The 21,497-nt window shown below is 40.9% G+C and overlaps 1 protein-coding gene across 2 annotated transcripts in view; it reads right to left on the bottom strand.

The window, feature by feature from the left end:
• The window catches only part of LOC126242133 (28S ribosomal protein S31, mitochondrial), a 48,574-nt gene that overhangs the window by 4,802 nt on the left and 22,275 nt on the right, over positions 1–21,497 (bottom strand). For both annotated transcript variants that reach the window (XM_049948065.1, XM_049948064.1), the window contains 4 exons: positions 14,039–14,228; positions 13,569–13,698; positions 7,134–7,293; positions 761–928 (listed from right to left, as the gene is read on the bottom strand). In XM_049948065.1, the coding sequence (XP_049804022.1) occupies positions 761–928; positions 7,134–7,293; positions 13,569–13,698; positions 14,039–14,228 (648 nt within the window). The remainder of the gene's footprint in view (positions 1–760; positions 929–7,133; positions 7,294–13,568; positions 13,699–14,038; positions 14,229–21,497) is intronic.

Raw genomic sequence — 21,497 nt, 5'->3', positions numbered from 1 at the left:
TGGTCATCCCATGGAGTACACCAGTAAGAAGCTTTTTGCATCTACTTCTATCAGAACAATGTTCTAGGCGAATCTACTGAAATTACATGGCATATGCCCTTATAAACAGGGATGGAGGGTTCTGTTTAAATTTTGCATGGCTCCACCTAGGTCCCAGGAAAAGCAAAAAAAGTGATCAAACGAGTGCCAATTCTTTCTTTGTTTATTACTGGGTATTATCTATCAAATTCTGGTGGTATTTTTGACTGGCAGGTTGCCCTGGGGTCCACAAGGTGTAGTGTGTGCACCAGAATGCTCTCTTATTCACACTGATGCAGGCTGCCCCTCTCCCCCTGCCTCCCCACCTCCACGAATTTAAATTGCAATGGGGAGGTTACCTACTGAAATATCTGCAATATGACACAATTTTACCCGTCCATATTGCTGTGAAGTATTCAGCCTATGTATTGGGAAGAGCTTCGTGTTACATGTAGTAAGTACATTGATATTAATGGCAACATATCTCTTGGCCGAACACCGGTGATAAAATGAAATAGAGATATGTCCAAGGCTGAGATGGAGCTGTGGTTCTGAATCCAGTTGGACTTACACAGAAAGCAGTACTATGTGTAGGCACTGACTTGAAGGTATTTCTAACCTAGATACATTATTGCATGCTGGCCTGCAACCAAATGGTTTTAAACTTCTAATAAAAATTCTTTACCCTGTACTATTAATTCAGATCTAATTTTACTGGGAGAAAAACATGTTACATACTCACGGTTGTGTCAAGCCTGTATCACGTGTACGTCGAAGAGGTTCTGCTGGTGGCTGTTGTGGCGGCTGCTGCCCAAGTATCCTCCTAACCTGGTGTGCACGGCTCGTCTCTTCTGCACCATGTGGGCTAGGTTTCTTTGTTCTATCAATCTTCATTCCAGCTATGAGCTCACTGTCAGGAAAGTGTCATTGTTACTTACAAATAATTGTACGAAAGTAGAATGATTCCGTATATTGTCACAGGAAATTATTTCAGTATATTTTCAACTACACTGATGAAAAATTAATGTAAAGTAATGAAGTTTCAGGAGTACCTATGTCCAGGTAACACATTTAAGTGATTAAAGCTGCAACATCACAGGTTAATGTAAGTGTGAGAAAAGCCATTGCAAATGTGAAATAGCGGTACATTAATAATCGGTGTAACCATGAGAATGTTGAATGCAAGCGCGCAAACGTGCATGCACTCCGTCATACAGGAGCTGGAAGTCAGTTTGTAGGAGTCCCACACCACAGCACTTGGTCAGACAATACAAGGACGGTCAATGCTAGTTGTGGATCATGCTGGTGTTTTTATCTGCTGATTTCCCATATGTGTTCCAAAGGAGACAGATCTCGTATTCGAGCAGGTCAATGCAACATGTTGAAACTCTGTAGAACATGTTGGGTTGCAACAGCGGTATGCAGTAATATCTGTTGGAAAACACCCCCTGGAATGCTGTTTATGAACGGCAGCACAACAGTTCAAATCACCAGACTGCTGTACAAATTGGTAGTCAGGGTAAGTGAGACAATCACAAGAGTGCTCCTGCTGTCGTACGAAATGCATCAGAGACCATAACTCCCTGGCACAGGTCTAGTGTGTCTAGGACGCAGACAGGTTGGTTGCAGACGCTCACCTGACCTCCTCCTAATCAACACATCATCATCACTGGCACCAGTTTTCATCAGAAAATACAACAGGCTTCCACTCTGTCCTCCAATGAACTCTTGCCTGACACCATTGAAGATGCAAATGGTGATGGTTTGGGGTTGGTTGAATGCACGCTGCACGCATCTGTCTCAGAACTGTCCTTGGAGTAACCAATTTGTAAGTTTGTTGTGTCACGTTGGTGCCAACTGCTGCGGACACAGTACGATACCCCCCAGCCATACGCCACGCACAATGGTCTTCCCTCTCACTAGTGCTTTGTGACCATCTGGAGCCCAGCCTTATTGTGACCATACCTTGCCATAATCACCACTGCCAGCAATTGAGTACTGTGGCTACATTCCTGGAAAGTCTTTCTGCGATATCATGTAAGGATCTTCCAGCTTCTCAGAGCCCTATTACACAACCTCACTCAAACTCAGTGAGCTGTTGATAACGGCGTCTTCATCACCTTAAAGGCATTTTTAGCAACATCAACTCACCACGTCCAGTCTAAAAGGTAACTAATCCTCACAACCGTTAAAGTGTGTGTTTAAAGCAAATCTGATTTTAACCCTCATAGTGGCGCTACTAGTGTCACTCTTATGTGACTGCCATAAAATCTGAATAGTCACCATCTTCCTGACGCAGAAACCCATCTACCAACTTTCGTTTATCTCACTCAACTTCTTTTTGGTGTTGGGATTTTCCTTTCAGTCAGGGTGTACTTGAACACATTAAATGTGTTTTTGTATATTCTGAGATAAATATTTATCATTATGTTGTCTCATCCACTGAATTCTCTATGTCTTTTACAACTGTAACTCTCTCTCTCTCTCTCTCTCTCTCTCTCTCTCTCTCTCTCTCTCTCTCTCTCTCTCTCCCCCCCCCCCCCCCCCCCCTTGAGACTTTAACTGAGGAACAATAGAACAGTGTTACACAAAAGCAAGGAAAAAGGTTCATGCCCATGTTAGGCCAAAAACTCATCTACTTTCAGATACAGCCTCCTTTGAAGTCAATTCACTTTATTCAACATTTTTCTGGAGAACAATTTCCGCCCGTGAAGAGAGTTGTGGTCAGCATTCAACAAATGTGCCACTCAACTTGCACTAAGCTTTTTCACAGTGACTTCTTCATGTAAAATGTACCATAATCCCGTTTCTGACTTATCTATGGCACCAGCTATTTCATACCTTTAGTTGCTGATCATTCAGTACCAAATTGCGGCTTCCCCACTGCTTTCATATGTGGTTGCAAGTTTCTGACCTTCATGCTGATCATCTTTACAGCTATGAACACATTAAATTCATCAGCATATTCTTAACTGTTAAAAATTAAGCAGGTGAGTCATTATAAACCTTCACTAATATTATGGCGATCAGATGCACTAATGAATGGACCTCCTGGTGGAATGCAGTCTACATAAATCCCCTACTCTCACAAGCCACTCTGTATGTGGCCCATGCTCGTTGGTGAGCGAAGAGGCAATTGTGTCGACAACTGCAGCCAGTGACACCTTGTGGGATGCCCTGGCTGTGACAGAGCAGATGTAACCACTCCATCTGCAGCTGAGAATTCATGCAAGAGTGATACAATTGCCTCTTTGGCCAACAATGCGTGGGCATCTAGCTCAGACCCCATACTGATTGGCCCATAAGGAGAGGGTGTGTGTATCAGCAGTGTGCACCCAGATCAGTTCATCAGCACACCTGATAATGGCGACATGTGATTGCCAAAATTTTGTGCCTGCTGTACACTGTGAACCAACAGTACACCCACGGACTGTTTGATCAAAACCATTCTTACCTGAATATGTCACTGTGCTACATGTGCCAACACAACAACCTGCACTCTATTAGCCTGTCAAATTTCACCTTGCCTTGCATATAAGGCCTCTCTAACTTTTCCTTCCTCTCTGTTTGCATCACAACTAAAAATCTCCCTTTTAAAGCTAGAAACTCAGTTAACCACCTTTTCTGTCTTGATACCATAATCTCCACATTTGCAAAATGTGGTTTTCACAGTATGTATTATTGTTGTTATTGTTACTGTATGAGATGGAGAACATGAAGGGCAGTAATTGCACTTATGCAGGAGTAAATGTTGTTGTTGCTGCTGTTGTAGTCTCCAGTCTATAAACTTGTTTGATGCAGGTCTAAATACTACTCTACCTGTGCAAGCCTCCTCATCTCCAAATGACTACTTTTCGTGCTACAGCTAGTCTGCATTCTGTATGCTTGACTACTTTGGCTCATTAATTATTTTTCTGCCAAAACTGCAAAACTCATCTACTACTTTTAGTGTCTCATTTCCTGACTAATTGCTTCACCACAGCCTGGTTTAATTTGACTACATTCCAGTACCCTGTTTTAATTTTATTGATATCCTTTCTGTTCAACTGCTCTTCCAAGTCCTTTGCTGTCCCTGACAGAATTACAATGTCATTGGCAAATGTTACAGTTTTTATTTCTTCTCCCTGAACTTGAGTTCCTTCTCCAAATTTCTCCTTGGATTCCTTTACTACTTGTTCAACATACACTTCTCAACCCCTGCTTCCTTTCCACATCACAGCCTTCAATTCTTAAGTTGCATATAACCTTTCATTCTCTTTTTTTTATCCCTGCTGGTTCCATAATTTCAAAGAGGTTATTCCCATAAAAATTGTCATAAGCCTTCACTTATTCTGCAAATGCTATAAATGTAGGTTTGCATTTTTTAAATCTATCTTCTAAGAAAGGTAGTAGGGCCAGTACTGCCTCACACATTCCTATATTTTTCTGGAAATCAAACTAATCTTCCCGGAGGTCAGCTTCCAAACGTTTTTCCATTCTTGTGTAAATAATTTGTGCCAGTATTTTGCAAGCAAGACTTTTTAAACTGATAGTTTGGTACTATTCACACCAGTTAAGCATCTGCCTTCTTTGGAACTGGAATTATTACATTCTTCTGGGGGGGGGGGGGGGGGGGGGTTGTGGTGTCTAACAGATAGAACATTTGAGGTCCCAGGTTCAATCATGGCTGGAGATGGGGATTTTTCCTCATTCCAGAGTGTCTATGAAGGACCCAGGTTCACTCAGCCTGCAATCAGAGGAGTACTGGGGATCTTTTGTGGAGGTAAAAGGAGCCTTGCACTGGGCTCACCATCCATCCCCCCTACTAGTGCCATGGTGAAAAAAGGCTGTATTCTGCCTACTGTCAGGCTAATATCCCGGTCACAGGCAAGTATTTGACATCACTCTCTTCTTGGAATCTGAGTGTGCCTCACTGTCTCATGTACCACGTGGAGCAGTTTTGTCATGGTCAGCTCTCCCATGGTTCTCTGTACTTCTCAGGGAATTTCATCTACTTCAGGGGCCTTGTTACACCTTAGGTCTTTCAGCACGCCATCAAATTCTTCTAGCAGAGTCATATCTCTCAGTACTTGCTCTTTCATTTATATAATATTGCCAATACATTGTTTCCATTGTATAGCCTTTCCATACACTCTTTACACGTTTTGGTGTTCTTTACTATGCTTACTACTGGCTTGCTATCTGAGCTATTGATATTCATACATCTGTTTTTCTTTTTCTCCAAAGGTTTCTTTAATTTTCCTAGAGGTGGCATCTATCTTTTCCCTACTTATGCAGCCTTGCAACTGTCTAGAAGCTGTTTCAGCTTTGACATTATGGACTTCCTGTCAATCTCATTTTTAGATGCCTGTATTTGCCTGCTTCAACTGCTGCATTTTTATATAGTGTGGGGCAAATAAAAGTGACCCAGACATTGAGGTACATGTTAACGTGAATATATGCATAAACCACACAACGTATATGGCCACCCTGTTATCCAAACCAGTTCAGAGCACAGTGCGGGCTATGTCAGTGTGAGCAGAGCAGTGCAAAGGGGATGATGGTACTCACAGTAGAGCAGCAGGTTCTGACTGTGGAAAGTTACGCAACAACGAAGTTGCTGAACAGTTTGGTCCGTTGTTTACTGAGAAGTTTTATGGTGGCAAAAAAGTGCCAACAAAGAGCGCCATGCAATGCTTAGTCTGAAAGTGTAGTCAGACAGGATTTGTTTTGACCAAGTCAAAAAACATTCCAAAACCTGTCCACACACCAGAAAATGTGGCTGCAGTTCAAGAACAAATACTCCACTGGACCTGCACATGCATCCCTATCGAGTGTCTGTTGTTCATGCATTAAAACCAGCAGATCCCCCTCAGTGCTTCCAGTTTTGTCTGTGGTTGTTCACCGAGATAACAATGAATGGCTTCGGTGTGGATTTGTTCTTTATGTCCGATGAAGCCTGGTTTCACCTGAGTGGCTGTGTCCTCACAGAATCATGAGTTTTGAGCAGCGGAGAATCCACGTAACTTCCACAAAAAACCATTTTGTGACCAGAAGGTTAGGGTTTGGCGTGCAGTGTCTGCATGCCACATTATTGGTCCCATTTTCTTTCATCAGATGCTGTGTTACATTGGCAACATTTTGAAACCATTGGTGGCAGCACTAACGAAAAGACCTACAGTTACTTTCAACAGGATGGAGCATTTGTCCATACAGCTGGCCAAACGTTGGAGCACATTTACACAATCTCCACGTCTGGCAGTGCTGTTAGCAGAGGTCAGTATGGTCGCGGCCCTAGCTGGCAACCGAGGTCACTGATCGATCAGTGCGTAATTATTTTGTGTGGGGAACCCTCAAGTATACGGTTTATTGCAAAACTCTAAAAGTCTTCAAGAACAGAGCAGAACATTCCAAATGAGATCGCATCGATTCGAGCAGTCCATCTTTGATCCACCTTCAGAAACTTGCTGACCAGGGACCAATAGTGCCAATGGATGAATGGTGGTCACCTTCAACATCTGCTATAGTCAGGTTAGTACTGTATTTACTTTCCACAGTTTGTTTCTCTGTACCGTGGAACCCTGTTCTGTTGTCTTTTATTTGCCTTACCCTACATTCTATCCTTTTGACAATTGTTGTTGTGGTCTTCAGTCCTGAGACTGGTTTGATGCAGCTCTCCATGCTACTCTATCCTGTGCAAGCTTCTTCATCTCCCAGTACCTACTGCAACCTACATCCTTCTGAATCTGCTTAGTGTATTCATCTCTTGGTGTCCCTCTACAATTTTTACCCTCCACGCTGCCCTCCAATTTAGTATAAATTGGTGATCCCTTGATGTCTCAACACATGCCCTACCAACCGATCCCTTCTTCTAGTCAAGTTGTGCCACAAACTTTTGACAATTAGATTCAACATATTCTGCAATGTGTAAACTTAAATTTGAAAAAATATTAACACTGAAGAAAATTAAAACTGATCAAAACAAATACAAAGGATAGGTACAAGGCTGGTACCTATAACTCAGTCAGGACCTTTATAAAAATTCTGTCATTTAGTTTTAAGTAACTGAAACCTGGTAGCAAATTCTTTTACTGCAATATAATGCTTTAATGTTATCCAATAATAAATTTCTCTACCTAAGATCAAGAGCTGGTTTCGATTCTTGTTGGCCAGAGGAACCCTGCTTCACTTCTGCCGAATGTGAGAGCAGCTTGTTTAGCAGTTCTGATTCTGTCTTCTTCGTGTCACCTCCCAATGCCTCAGCAACCTCTTTTGCTGCCTTTTCAACAGGAGACGCTGTACAAATTTATGGAAACAAAGTGAGAATATATGTGAGACACATGTAGATAATAAGTTTTATTAAGACATTTTTAGATTTTAGAAAAGACTTGATGCAGTTAATAACATATTTTTTCCTCTCTTCATAATTTACAGTTAAACTTTACAGTAATACATCAAAGACAGCATACAACCACTGGACCATCATCTCAGATGGGAACTAAGAATTATTGTTGCTGTGAATTATTTGGGCAGGAGGACAATGTAAAACTACTGAAATGTTTGTCAATATGTGTTTGTGGAAATGACAAGATAATTTTTTATGTTTTTAAATTATGACAAAATACAATGTAATGAAGTATTTATGAATGTAAGGGGACAGATAGTGGCAGGGGAGTTTATTAAAGAGAAGGAACAGTAAAGAGAGTAGGGTTCACATTTGATGCTTCACTGACTGGCCTATCTTAGCTGGAGAAGGACATGGAAAGGAATGGGCCACGGACCTTTTGAATGGCTTTTGACCCTGAAGTAACTTAAAAGAAACCATGAATAATCTAGCTCATGGTGGTTAAAGGGGTATGCAAACTTTGCTGCTCCTGAAAGTAAATGCTATGCCTTAACCACTACACTGCAACACAGTCTTGTCTGCCAGCATGCAGTGAAGTGGGGCCAGTGAAGTTGCCATGTAACAGCTTGTGGTTGTGTGTTTAACAAGTTCGGTAATGTAAATTCTTGTCTAAAAGACAACATGAGCCTTTCTTTTATTATTGCTTTCATTCTCTGCAGCTTGTAGATTTTGTATCACAGTGTAGAACCCACTGCAATGCCACAGTCAGATGGTTCTGAATACAGTAATGTGAGCACCCATTCTCACATTTCCTCATCTGCCAGTGTGCAACAAAGCATAGTCAGTGACAGGCTCTGTGTTTTCAAATAGCTAACGTTTGTGATTTTAAAAAGGTTTGATGTTTAAAAGACAACAGGGCTCAGTTTTGTTTTCTTTCAAATGTTTAGTGTTGTGGTGGATAGGGGTGTGTTTACTGTGTGTGGACGCAGGAGGTCCTGAAGATGCTGGTGGCCATGGTCAGTTAACTGCAGGCTGCTGCCTTGGGCTGTAGCTATTATGGAGAAACAGACGTGTTGCATGGGGGACCTCAAGTATCATTTGTTTCACCCACAGGCTCTGTTGCTGAGGCACCTTGCAGTGCACCCAATGCAGTGGATCTGCCCTTGCAGCAGGGTGAGAAAAGTGTGACAATGCGTTTGTGTTGCTCGAGGTAGAGAGCCAATGTAGAGCCTGGCCGTATGGCCTCAATCAGCCACCCTTTGACTGAACAGGTGGTCACTCTTTCACAGGATCTGAGCAGGCAAACGGGGAGAGGTTGTTTGCTAGGCATTGGAAGCTCCAATGTTAGGCAAATTATGGAGCCCTTAGGAAAAGAGTGTCCAGAGCCAGAAAGAAATCCAACATGCACTTGGTATGTGGACAGGGGGAGGGGGGGGGGGTGCCTCATCCGAAAATTGGAGGAGGCCCTGCATGTAGCTATCAAGCTCGAAGAGTGCCGTCACTCTGCAAGCTATGGTTCACATGTTCGCCAATGATATCTGTCACTTTGGTTCTGAGACCATCCTCAGTTTATTACTAAGGGCGGCTGGCAGAAGTAGTGAAGAGTGCTGGCCTCGCATGTGGGGTGCAAAGAGAATCCACAATTTGCAGCATCATTCCCAGAAATGAGTGGCACCCTTTTGTTTGAGCCAAATGGAGGGTGTCAAACTAGAGATTGGTCTTGTCTGGAGATTTCTGGAACTGCACTGTGGGGTGGAGAATTACAGAATTCCTCTTGTCTGTCCAATTTGCACTACATAGAGGAAGCAAGTAATCAGCTAGCAGAGTATTTGTGGAGCACACATTTTTCTAAAGCTAGGCAATAGTTTGAGGTTTACTACGGACACTCACTAGTCAATATGCAGAAAGTGAAATCAGATCATATGCAAAGTATAGATACTTCAAATGTTGATATTTTAATTCTAAATGGCCGATGCATTTGAACCAAGTTTCTCCATTTACTGTCCTCCTGGAAAGCTGTAATCCGAAAATTATATTTGGTACCAAGAGCCCTGAAATATTTAATAAGGCACAGAACATATGTCAAAAGGACATGTTAGACATCACACAATGTAGTGTATTCATTACAATCCATAAAAATATAATGTCTACTGAGGCCAAAATTGAGATGGACTGCAAAGTTAGTCAGATGTAACCACCCTCGGTGAACTCAAGGTAATCACTGGATGTCTTTACCAGCCACTCGAGTCCACTGTAACAATTCACAGAAAATCTATGTTCAATAGGTGGGGGTACTCCAATCATACAATATTAGTTGTGGGTGACTTGAACATAGCGAGTACAGACTGGAATGCGTACGGATTTATTGCAGGTCATATGGACAGAGAGTTTTGTGAAGTAGCTCTGAACGCGTTCTCCAAAAACTGTCTTAAGCAACTACTTCAACAACCTACATGCAATGGAGAGATTTTAGATCTTGTAGCTACAAATAGACATGACCTAACTGACAATGTCAGTAAAGACATGGATTAGTTATCATGATGTTATCACAGTGGTCCTAAAGTTAGTAAGTCCATGAGGAAGACTAGGAGAGGTTTTATCTATATCTGCATCAACATCTACATGGATACTCTGCAAATCACACTTAAGTGCCTGGCAGCAGGTTCACTGAACCACATTCACAATAATTCTCTGTTATTCCAACCTTGAACAGCACGTGGAAAACACAAACACCTATATCTTTCCATGCAAGCTCTGATTTCCTGTATTTTATTATGATGACTGTTTGTTTCTGCCGGCCGGAGTGGCCGTGCGGTTCTAGGCACTACAGCCTGGAGCCGAGCGACCGCTACAGTTGGAGATTCGAATCCTGCCTCGGGCATGGATGTGTGTGATGTCCTTAGGTTAGTTAGGTTTAATTAGTTCTAAGTTCTAGGCGACTGATGACCTCAGAAGTTAAGTCGCATAGTGCTCAGAGCCATTTGAACCATTTTTGTTTGTTTCTCTCTCTGTAGATCGGCATCAACAAAGTATTTTCGCATTCGGAGGAGAAAGTTCACAACTGAAATTCTGTGAGAAGATTCTACTGGAACGAAAAATGCCTTTGTTTTTATTAAGTCCACCCAAATCCTGTATCATGTCAGTCATGCTCTCTCCCCTATTTCTCAATAATACAAAATACGCTGCTCTTCTTTGAACTTACTTTATGCAATCCATTAATCACGCCTGGTAAGGATTCGACACCACGCAGCAGTAATCCAAAAGAGGTCAGACAAGCATAGTGTATGCAGTCTCTTTAGTCGGTCTGTTGTATCTTCTAAGTATCCTGCCAATAAAATGCAGTCTTTGGTTCACCTTCTCCACAACATTTTCTGTGTGTTCTTTCCACTTTAAGTTGTTCATAATTTTAATTCCTAGATATTTACTTGAATTTATTGCCTTAGGTTTGACTGATTTATCATGCAACTGAATTTTGATGGATTCCTTTTAGCACTCATGTGGATGACCTCACACTTTTCCTTACCTTCATAACCTCTTAGTTCATCCCTATGAAATCCCCAAACCACCTTCCCTACCCTCTGGCTCCTACCCTTGTAACCGCCCCCGGTGTAAAACCTGTCCCATGCACCCTCCCACCACCACCTACTCCAGTCCTGTAACCCGGAAGGTGTACACAATCAAAGGCAGAGCCACGTATGAAAGCACCCACGTGATTTACCAACTGAGCTGCCTACACTGTGAAGCTTTCTATGTGGGAATGACCAGCAACAAACTGTCCATTCGCATGAATGGACACAGGCAGACAGTGTTTGTTGGTAATGAGGATCACCCTGTGGCTAAACATGCCTTGGTGCACTGCCAGCACATCTTGGCACAGTGTTACACCGTCCGGGTTATCTGGATACTTCCCACTAATACCAACCTGTCAGAACTCCGGAGATGGGAACTTGCCCTTCAGTATATCCTCTCTTCTTGTTATCCGCCAGGCCTCAACCTCCGCTAATTTCAAGTTGCCGCCGCTCATACCTCACCTGTCTTTCAACAACATCTTTGCCTCTGTACTTCTGCCTCGACTGACATCTCTGCTGAAACTCTTTGCCTTTACAAATGTCTGCTTGTGTCTGTGTATGTGCGGTTGGATATGGGTTTGTGTGCGAGTGTATACCTGTCCTTTTTTCCCCCTAAGGTAAGTCTTTCCGCTCCCGGGATTGGAATGACTCCTTACCCTCTCCCTTAAAACCCACATCCTTTCGTCTTTCCCTCTCCTTCCCTCTTTCCTGATGAAGCAACCGTTTGTTGCGAAAGCTTGAATTTTGTGTGTATGTTTGTGTTTGTTTGTGTGTCTATCGACCTGCCAGCGCTTTTGTTTGGTAAGTCTCATCATCTTTGTTTTTATATATATTTTTCCCACGTGGAATGTTTCCCTCTATTATATTCAATTATACTATCAACTACAGGAGTCATACCACACAATATCCACCAGTACATCAACGCAATACAGCTACATCCAAACATATATATACAACTACAGAAATCTGTGATTATTGATACATATTCAATTACCCGAAAGTTCCTAAATGCAATGTAACATATACCGTACAATTAAAAGGAAGTCACGCTTGATCAAGGTCCGCGTCACTTTCCATTTTTAACCAAACATAACGTCTGAGACAGGAAAGAAAAAAAAATAATAAAAATAAAAATAAAAAAATAAATAATAATAATAATAATAATAATAATATAATAAAATGACTACAATTCAAGAAGTTGAGGAAGTGTGGACAGGTTTTCCATTCACTGCTGAGAACAGTAACATCAGCCAGCACTTTGACAGAAATAGAATCCAACATACAGTCACAAGAATGGAGGAATGTGTGTGGATCTGAAGTGATGCGTCACCAATGTAACAAAGTTGAGACAGCAGGATACCACAGGATGAGAACTGTGGTCTTATGGGCCACCAAGAAAGAGAATGTCAGCAACTGCGAATAACCACATGTGGAAGCACTTCTTATAAACAGCTGTTGGTTGGCAATGTGCAGTGTTACTGACAGACTTTTGAGTAACCACCAGAATGTTATGGTGATTAGGAAAATCATATTTAGAAACTGGAGTGCGGGTGTCAGTCGTTAGCCATAGGTTTTTGGTGCAGGCAATTTGAGGCCTCCTCACTGTGTCCCTCTTAAGGCATAAATTGTGATTCTATCATTGGACTGGGTTTCCTGGCTTTGCATTATGGGATATTTGATTTGAAGTGGCACATTCTGAAGCTCAACAGGGTTTTATTCCCCACAGATACCAAAGCCTATGATATTAAATTGACAAAATATGATGTTAAAGGCCTTAACACTGCTACAACACTATAATGGTCCCTCAAGTTCAACTCCTCTGATAAGATTCCAGCAGAAACAAGGAAGACAACCTGCTTAGACATAAGGCCTCCTGGAAGTCACTGATAATCGCAAATCATGCTCAGTCACGGGCATTGGCACCCATTTGTTTGGGTGGCATCAATCCAAAGAACTGGGTCCTTAGATGGGTTACTGTAAATTGATAGACCGTTGCTAGCCAGTCTTACATCATATACAGTAGCAGTGAATACATGTACTGGAGTCATCAAGATTTTGGTTATTTGCTAGACTCAATCCAAAGAACCTGAGAACCAGCCTACTGGGCTCAACTGTGGACAACCCAAGAGAAACTGCCCCTGCCATTGTTCACAGTGTCTAAGTTGCAACTGTAACCCTGAATCCGCCGATAAATGAACCTTGTAGACCGCAGCCCAACAGTAATCCACTCCGCTGGAATATGGTGTACTTTGAGTTCATGTATCACTGTTTTGGAGGAGATTTCACCAAATCTGCACCCAGCCATAACTGACCTATTTCCACGAAGTGCTTTGCCATTTAAAATGACGTAAGGGTACTTTATCAAAATACAACATATGGAGCAATAATAAACCCGCAATATGACATGAAAGACATTTATTAAATGAATGAAAATATCAATAGTGTATGCTGAATTTAATTTTTATTGGGATAATCACTATGGATTGTTGAGTATTTAATACAGACTAGAATACTTAACTGATTACAAATTCTGGATTACTCCATCAGCTTACTTTGATTTAGTGTGAATAGTAAGTAAATTAAAACAACCTTGCTGTTTATTTGCATCAATGGAAATTATGAATTTTATTTTATCAGTAAATGATGGACAAACATACCTGAAACTTTCTCCTCTGAGGTATGTTTTGCATCTATTTGTTTTTCCAGCTTCTCTTTCTTTACAAAATATCTCTTTGGTTTTGCAAATTTGTCTCCACTATAGGAACTGCCCTGAGATGACTGTTCCTCCTATAATTTATTAATAATACTAAATTAGAAACACATAAGAGAGACGATGTGTCCCAAAACATGAAGCAGTAGTATACACACACATCTCTGGATATTAAGGATTAGGTTTTACTTGTTAGCTGGTGTTCAGCCATGTTCCCTGATTTGCACAGGAACTTAAAAACTTCAAGCACAACTGTCATGAGCCTTGTACATTTGTGATACAATAATTTAAATGAGATAAATTATAGTTGCACCACTACAACTATAAGTATACAATGGCGTTTTGTCACTGTAAATAGTAGACTCAGTTTCCAAATATACGAGTAATACAACAACAAACACATAAATGAAATCTGACCTTGACCATAGACTGGATTAACGTGTTGAGCTTTTCCAGAGCAGCACGTGATTTATTGTCCTTTTGTAATGTTTTTTTCTTATCACTTTCATCGTCAGATGACTCTGTGCCATCCTTCTTCGTGCTGAAGAATGCAAATATTGTTTTCTCACCCTGCCTCAAAGGCTGCAGGATACGTAACACACATTGCCTGTAGGGAAAAGGGAAACATAAAGAAATATGAGGGTGACACTGGAGATTTTAGACAATCAAACAAGGATTAGTTTTAAAAAATGTTTTTTTTTTTTTTAAATATTCCATTTTAACATAGATAAATTTTGCATTCAGTGAAATCACTCCTTAAAGCAATGATGCCATTTTTCATGAGGTCATCTGCTGATAAAAATGTGATTTCATGCAGTTTACCTTTTATTTTTTGAAACAAAAAGAAAACACAAGGTGCTTGATCAGCAGTAGTGGTAAGTCTGCTTCTAATGCTATGTAGCAATATGGCCGATTTTTTTTTTTTTTTAAAAGGCACCTGTCTTCCTACCAGCACTGAGAATTTGTTAGTCCTTTTCTACACTTATTAAAAATATAATAAAAACAGTCTAAATTCCATGAAATAATTTATTTTAAAGAACAGTAACTGGTTTTGATCAATGTCTGATCACCCTTAGACCATTACATACTCCATGCTGTTGGAGCTGGCGGAATGGAGCACTATGGTAACTGCTCTTCGCTGGTATGAAGAGCAAGTTGCTCAGTGCACACAAAATCTTTAAATGATGACAATTAATGAAATATTAGAGATAATTGAACATACTACATAGCAATAAACTTTCAGAACATTAGGAAATAGCTGTTAAATATAAGCAAATTTCATCTGTTTTTAGAACCATCTCATGAGATCAGTTCCAAAGTTTTGTTTTTGATATGGGCATACTATGTTCCTGACAAATCGAGCTCCTAGTGAGAAACTGAAGTGAATGGATCTTTCTTCACAAGGCCATATAAAAGGAGAGCACATAAATTACCTTAACACAGTGTTGGAAACCCATTGAAATAGTACATCCTTCCAACTAATTCACCCAGGAGGAGGTTCCAGAGCTTCATAACACTGTATTTCTCAGTCTTATGTATGTTGTACAAAGATCCACTGACAGAAAAAAAGACATTTCATGCCAGATAAAAAAACTATAGCAGTTACATGTAAGGACAGACTACCTCCATAAAAATAGGATAATTCATCCTAAACAGCCAGATAAACATGTGAATTATTACCTTTCTGTACAAGCTGCTTAGTAGTGTGACTTCTAATCACTGATATGTATGGTTTATATAGCAATAACCAGATTTGATATCTTCAGATAAACTTACTTTCCACCACTATACAACTGGAATTATTTTTTAAAAGCTATGTATTTCAAAATTGTTTACAAAACAACCTTATCCCTTTCAAATCACTTTCCTTTACAACTAATACATTTGTCCTACCGGTGTTTCCAATGCTCGAAACATTTTTTTACTGATCTTTAGAAATGGCTGACAGTTCCTCCCTCATTTTTTTCTTGACTTCTTCAATATTGTCAAATCAGTGTCCTTTCATGCCCCTTTTCATGCAAGGAAATAAGAAAAAGTCGCACAGAGCCAGGTAAGGCAAGTAAGGTGCATGGGGCAGTGGAAGCATGCCATTTTTAGCCAAAAACTGTCCAACAGAGATGGCTGTGTCTGCAAGTGTGTTGCCATGGTGGAAGAACCAGTCTCCTGTCTGCCACAAATTGGGTCTTTTTTGATGAACACTTTGCACAGTCTTCTAATAAAACTTCCAAATAAAACACTTGACTCATGGTCGGACCTGAGCGAACAAAATCTGAATGAATTTTTTTAGATTCTGGCAGTTGATGGACATCCAGAACGAGGTCTGTCACCATCTGACATGTCACCATTTTTAAACTGAGTAAACCATTCATACATTTGAGTTTTTCCCTTCGTGTCATCTTGGTAATCTGTTTCAACATTAAAACAGTTTCAGCATAATTTTTACTGAGTAGAAAACAAAATTTCACAGCTGCACGCTGTTCACTTAAAACTTTCCATCATAAAGAACAAAACAAGAGCAAAATAGTGCTAGCAAAAACAGTCACTGCAGATGAACAGAACAAGCCGGATTGAAAACACAGGCGGCACTAGAGTGGCAATGCATTGTGCTATACGCGCCTAGCATCATAAATGCATACTACACAAGTTCCGCCCATGGCAATGTTATTCTAGATTTTTATTTATTTATTTATTTGTACTCTCTCGTATACCAAAAGCTGTTCTTGCACAGTAAGCAGCACATCAGTAACTTGTCATGTATAATACAACAAGAAGCAGCACCATTAGGTTACTATTACCTGTGCAAGATTATATCTTCTGACAAATTATGGGATTTGTTGGGGAGAATAAAACTATCTAAAGATGTCTAAGATGTGAAAATCAGTTTCAGCAATATAGAAAATATGTGACCTGACTATGAATAAAGTTATTATAAAATAATTGACAACTACTGTGACTCTGCTATTTTGTGGAAATATAAATTTTCATATGAAGTTCAGCATGTTACAGGTGTGTCACCAATGAGAAACTGGAAGCATAACATTCACAGATTTAGGAAACTTAAACACAGTAGGAAAAATTTGTGATACTTGTTTACATTAAAACTGGATGTTTTCTAATGCTGTCTGCTCTGAATCCACATCATATTTAACAAAGTGAGTGATTTTGCAGCAGTAAGACTACAAGTTTGTGCTCAGCAGGAAGTAAATACAGACCTATACATCCAGATTTCAAAATGTGATGCTTCAAGTAACTAATAAGGAAGAACTGAATAGAATGGGGGAGACAAGAAATTTGTGGCACAACTTGACCAAAGAAAGCAATCTGTTGACAGGACACACTTGAGTCATCAAGGGATCACCAATTTAGTACAGGATGGAAGTGTGGGGGTAAACATCATTGAGGGAGACCAAGAGATGAATACATTTAACAGATTCATAAAGTGTAGGTTGCAGTAGTTATTCACAGATGAAGAGGCTCACAAGGGATGGAGTAGCATGAAGAGCTGCATCAAACCAGTCTTTGGACTGAAGACTACAAAAGCAACAACACAGTTTCTCTCAGCCACTTTACGCATGAGCAGAATGATTTGTTCAACGAGGTTATGGTCACTTAGTTGTTCTGCTCTTGCCTTACTTTAATAATGTTCTGTTCAAGAGACAATATGTTTGTAATACAGAAAATTTTGAGGATTTGGACACACAAAAATATTAATACTGTATTCCTGCCACTGAAGAAATGTTCTATTTGATCAACAGATGATGACCCAAGTACTAACGATATTGTGTAATCATTTCCTTCAGCAGGGTACTGGACATGTAAAAAACAGGGAAAGGCTAGTGAAGAGGATACAGATTAACAACACAGTTCATATTTCAGAGCGTGTGAATATATTCACCGAAAAAGATGACATTACCATGCAACAAGGAAATCCCAGTCAGTCACGAACAGATATCGGCAGGCATGTAACAGTAAACAGAAAACTGAAAGAATTAAATGAAAGTATTGGAAATGTTGTACTCCTGTGGAGCTGATGCCTAATCAACCTGAGGAATTTTTAGGGCATGGAACATGATTTTTTTTCTCTGCCAATGTTTCATGTATATGAAAAACCCCAAGTTTCACATTTGTTGAGCCACTTCAAAAGGTTGGTTGGTTGGTTGGTTGTTTTGGGGAAGAGACCAAACAGCGAGGTCATCGGTCTCATCGGATTAGGGAAGGATGGGGAAGGAAGTCAGAAGTGCCCTTTCAAAGGAACCATCCCAGCATTTGCCTGGAGTGATTTAGGGAAATCACGGAAAACCTAAATCAGGATGGCCAGACGCGGGATTGAACTGTCGTCCTCCCGAATGCGAGTCCAGTGTGCTACCACTGCGCCACCTCGCTCGGTCACTTCAAAAGTTATACCATTTCCAGTAACAGGGGGACAGACTGAAAACAGAGGCACAGCTGAGCATATGGTACAATTTCAGGTGTTCGGTTGAGCTGCTGATTTCATTTTATGCACAACATTTTTGTGATCGGTCCAGTCCTCTTTTTCAAGTGCATTTATCTGAACTGCTATGCATACACTCTGCCTGGTCTCTGAAAGCAAATCATGAACCAAGCACACTGTGAAAACCTGAGAGATAATAGCTAAATATGTCTGTACTTGAGCGTCCTTAAGTCACCAGTATCCAAGCATAGTCCCTTCGACAACAGCATTAGCAATATACAGCCTCTTCTTCACAAGTTTGAATTTTTTTTGGCCATCAGGGATGTTGTTGTTGTTGTGGTCTTCAGTCCTGAGACTGGTTTGATGCAGCTCTCCATGCTACCCTATCCTGTGCAAGTTTCTTCATCTCCCAGTACCTACTGCAACCTACATCCCTCTGAATCTGCTTAGGGTATTCATTTCTTGGTCTCCCTCTACAATTTTTACCCTCCACGCTGCCCTCCAATGCTAAATTTGTGATCCCTTGATGCCTCAAAACATGTCCTTCCAACTGGTCCCTTCTTCTCGTCAAGTTGTGCCACAAACTCCTTTTCTCGCCAATTCTATTCAGTACCTCCTCATTACTTATGTGATCGACCCATCTAATTTTCAGCATTCTTCTGTAGCACCACATTTCGAAAGCTTCTATTCTCTTCCTGTCCACACTATTTATTGTCCATGTTTCACTTCCATACATGGCTACACTCCATACAAATACTTTCAGAAACAACTTCCTGACTTAAATCTATACTCGATGTTAACAAATTTCTCTTCTTCAGAAACGCTTTCCTTGCCATTGCCAGTCCACATTTTATATCCTCTCTACTTCGACCATCATCAGTTATTTTGCTCCCCAAATAGCAAAACTCCTTTACTACGTTAAGTGTCTCATTTCCTAATCTAATTCCCTCAGCATCACCCGACTTAATTCGACTACATTCCATTATCCTCGTTTTTCTTTTGTTGATGTTCATCTTATATCCTCCTTTCAAGACAGGGTCCATTCCGTTCAACTGCTCTTCCAAGTCCTTTGCTGTCTCTGACAGAATTACAATGTCATCGGCAAACCTCAAAGTTGTAATTTCTTCTCCATGGATTTTAATTCCTACTCCGAATTTTTCTTTTGTTTCCCTCACTGCTTGCTCAATATACAGATTGAATAACATCGGGGAGAGGCTACAACCCTGTCTCACTCCCTTCCCAACCACTGCTTCCCTTTTATACCCCTCGACTGATAACTGCCATCTGGTTTCTGTACAAATTGTAAATAGCCTTTCGCTACCTGTATTTTACCCCTGCCACCTTTAGAATTTGAAAGAGAGTATTCCAGTCAACATTGTCAAAAGCTTTCTCTAAGTCTACAAATGCTAGAAACGTAGGTTTGCCTTTCCTTAATCTTTCTTCTAAGATAAGTGGTAAGGTCAGTATTGCCTCACGTGTCCAATATTTCTACGGAATCCAAACTGATGTTCCCCGAGGTCGGCTTCTACCAGTTTTTCCATTCGTCTGTAAAGAATTCTTGTTAGTATTTTGCACCTGTGACTTATTAAACTGATAGTTCGGTAATTTTCACTTCTGTCAACACCTGCTTTCTTTGGGATAGAAATTATTATATTCTTCTTGAAGTCTGAGGGTATTTCGCCTGCCTCATATATCTCGCTCACCAGATGGTAGAGTTTTGTCAGGACTGGCTCTCCCAAGGCTGTCAGTAGTTCTAATGGAATGTTGTCTACTCCCGGGGCCTTGTTTCGGCTCAGATCTTTCAGTGCTCTGTCAAACTCTTCACGCAGTATCATATCTCCCATTCCATCTTCTTCATCAGGGATACCTTTTCTATTTCTGACTATTTGTGTCTGCAGCTGGTGCTGAAAAGGACAATACTAATAGAAGCAGTGCACTCACAAGAGCTGGTGCTAAAGCTGCCACAGTGACTGTCCATTCATCCAGCAGAGGTCAAGATCTGATTGTAGTCCAATACCTGTGCCTGAAATGCAGTCATTCTTTTAAGATAAAGGTCATCCTCTGAGCTCACAGAAAGCATACCAACCAGGAGGTTCATACCAAGAGGATGGTTGTCTGCACATTGCACATGCCATGGTCTCCCAGTCAAAGGGAGTCAAATTTATGAATCAGTAATCATACAAAAGCTCTTCCCAAAGAGATTCTTCTTTTCATCAGTTGTCAATATCATTAGTGGGAGCCCATGCAACATGCATTACTTTATTTTGAAGCCAAAAGAAGGTCTGTGCCTTCTGAACAGAAATGACCCATGCTGGTCTAATGTGAAACGTTGTAGAGCTCTCTCTTCAACAAGTGGCATGCATCACTGAAGGTAGACTTGGCCATTTGCTCCCAATTGTCAGCCCTCCCACAGCTGGATAATATTATGGACCCCAGAATGCCATCTTATGAACGGAGCCTGCATCCTGTAAAATAGACATGTAGGCAGTAGAAAGGACTCTCAAGGACGAAGGAACTGTCACTCCATACCAATTCACGGGTCTGGGCCTGTAGCACCCCCAAGGCAGAAGAACTGGCTGAGGAGACAGCACTTTGCAAGATGCCAGGAAATATTTATCAAGAGCTGTTCCAAGATGTGCACAGTCTGCTTGATATAATATTGTTGTGAGAACCCACATTTGTACCTGGTTTCATTGACTACTATGTAGACTTCATTACAAGTGGTCCTAGAGACAATGTGGCCACAGAAGCAATGTGTTACTTCCAGACAGCCAACAAGTTACAAGACACACCCACCATCAGCAAAGAAATTGTACCTGCCTTCCCACCAAGACGCTCAGCACCAGGCTCTGATGGACTGAGACCTCTTCAGTTTTGCTGCACCCAGAGTTCCTTAAAGGACCGTCTCACTTGTGAGCTCCCTCGCTTGAGAATCTGAACTGTATTTTTCCTAAATAAAATAGTCCTATATCCTCTGCTGACATTCAACTGATTATATTTTGCTTGATCATATCCCCACACCATTCATAAGGTCTTGGTGAATTTCTTTTCATTTTATTTTAGCTCTATAGTCTTGAATGGCATCAGCAGGGTTTCAAACCTTGGTATGAAATGCTGGAACACAGCTTCCTCCTTGAACAGTTGATTATTGACGTGATTCAGAACTGTTGTCAATTCTGACCATACCTCTGGGGATCATTATTTAGGACTCATGGTGTAGTGAACAAGTTCCTTGAATGAGATTTTCACTCTGCAGCGGAGTGTGCGCTGATATGAAACTTCCTGGCAGATTAAAACTGTGTGCCGGACCGAGACTCGAACTCGGGACCTTTGCCTTTCGTGGGCAAGTGCTCTTCTTCGCAGGAGAGCTTCTGTAAAGTTTGGAAGGTAGGAGACAAGGTACTGGCAGAAGTAAAGCTGTGAGGACGGGGCATGAGTCGTGCT

This window comes from Schistocerca nitens, chromosome 1, assembly GCF_023898315.1.
Source record: "Schistocerca nitens isolate TAMUIC-IGC-003100 chromosome 1, iqSchNite1.1, whole genome shotgun sequence".
Classification (NCBI taxonomy): domain Eukaryota; kingdom Metazoa; phylum Arthropoda; class Insecta; order Orthoptera; family Acrididae; genus Schistocerca; species Schistocerca nitens.
The sequence above is the reverse complement of the archived record's forward strand: the minus strand, read 5'-3'. Positions and strand labels throughout refer to the sequence as shown.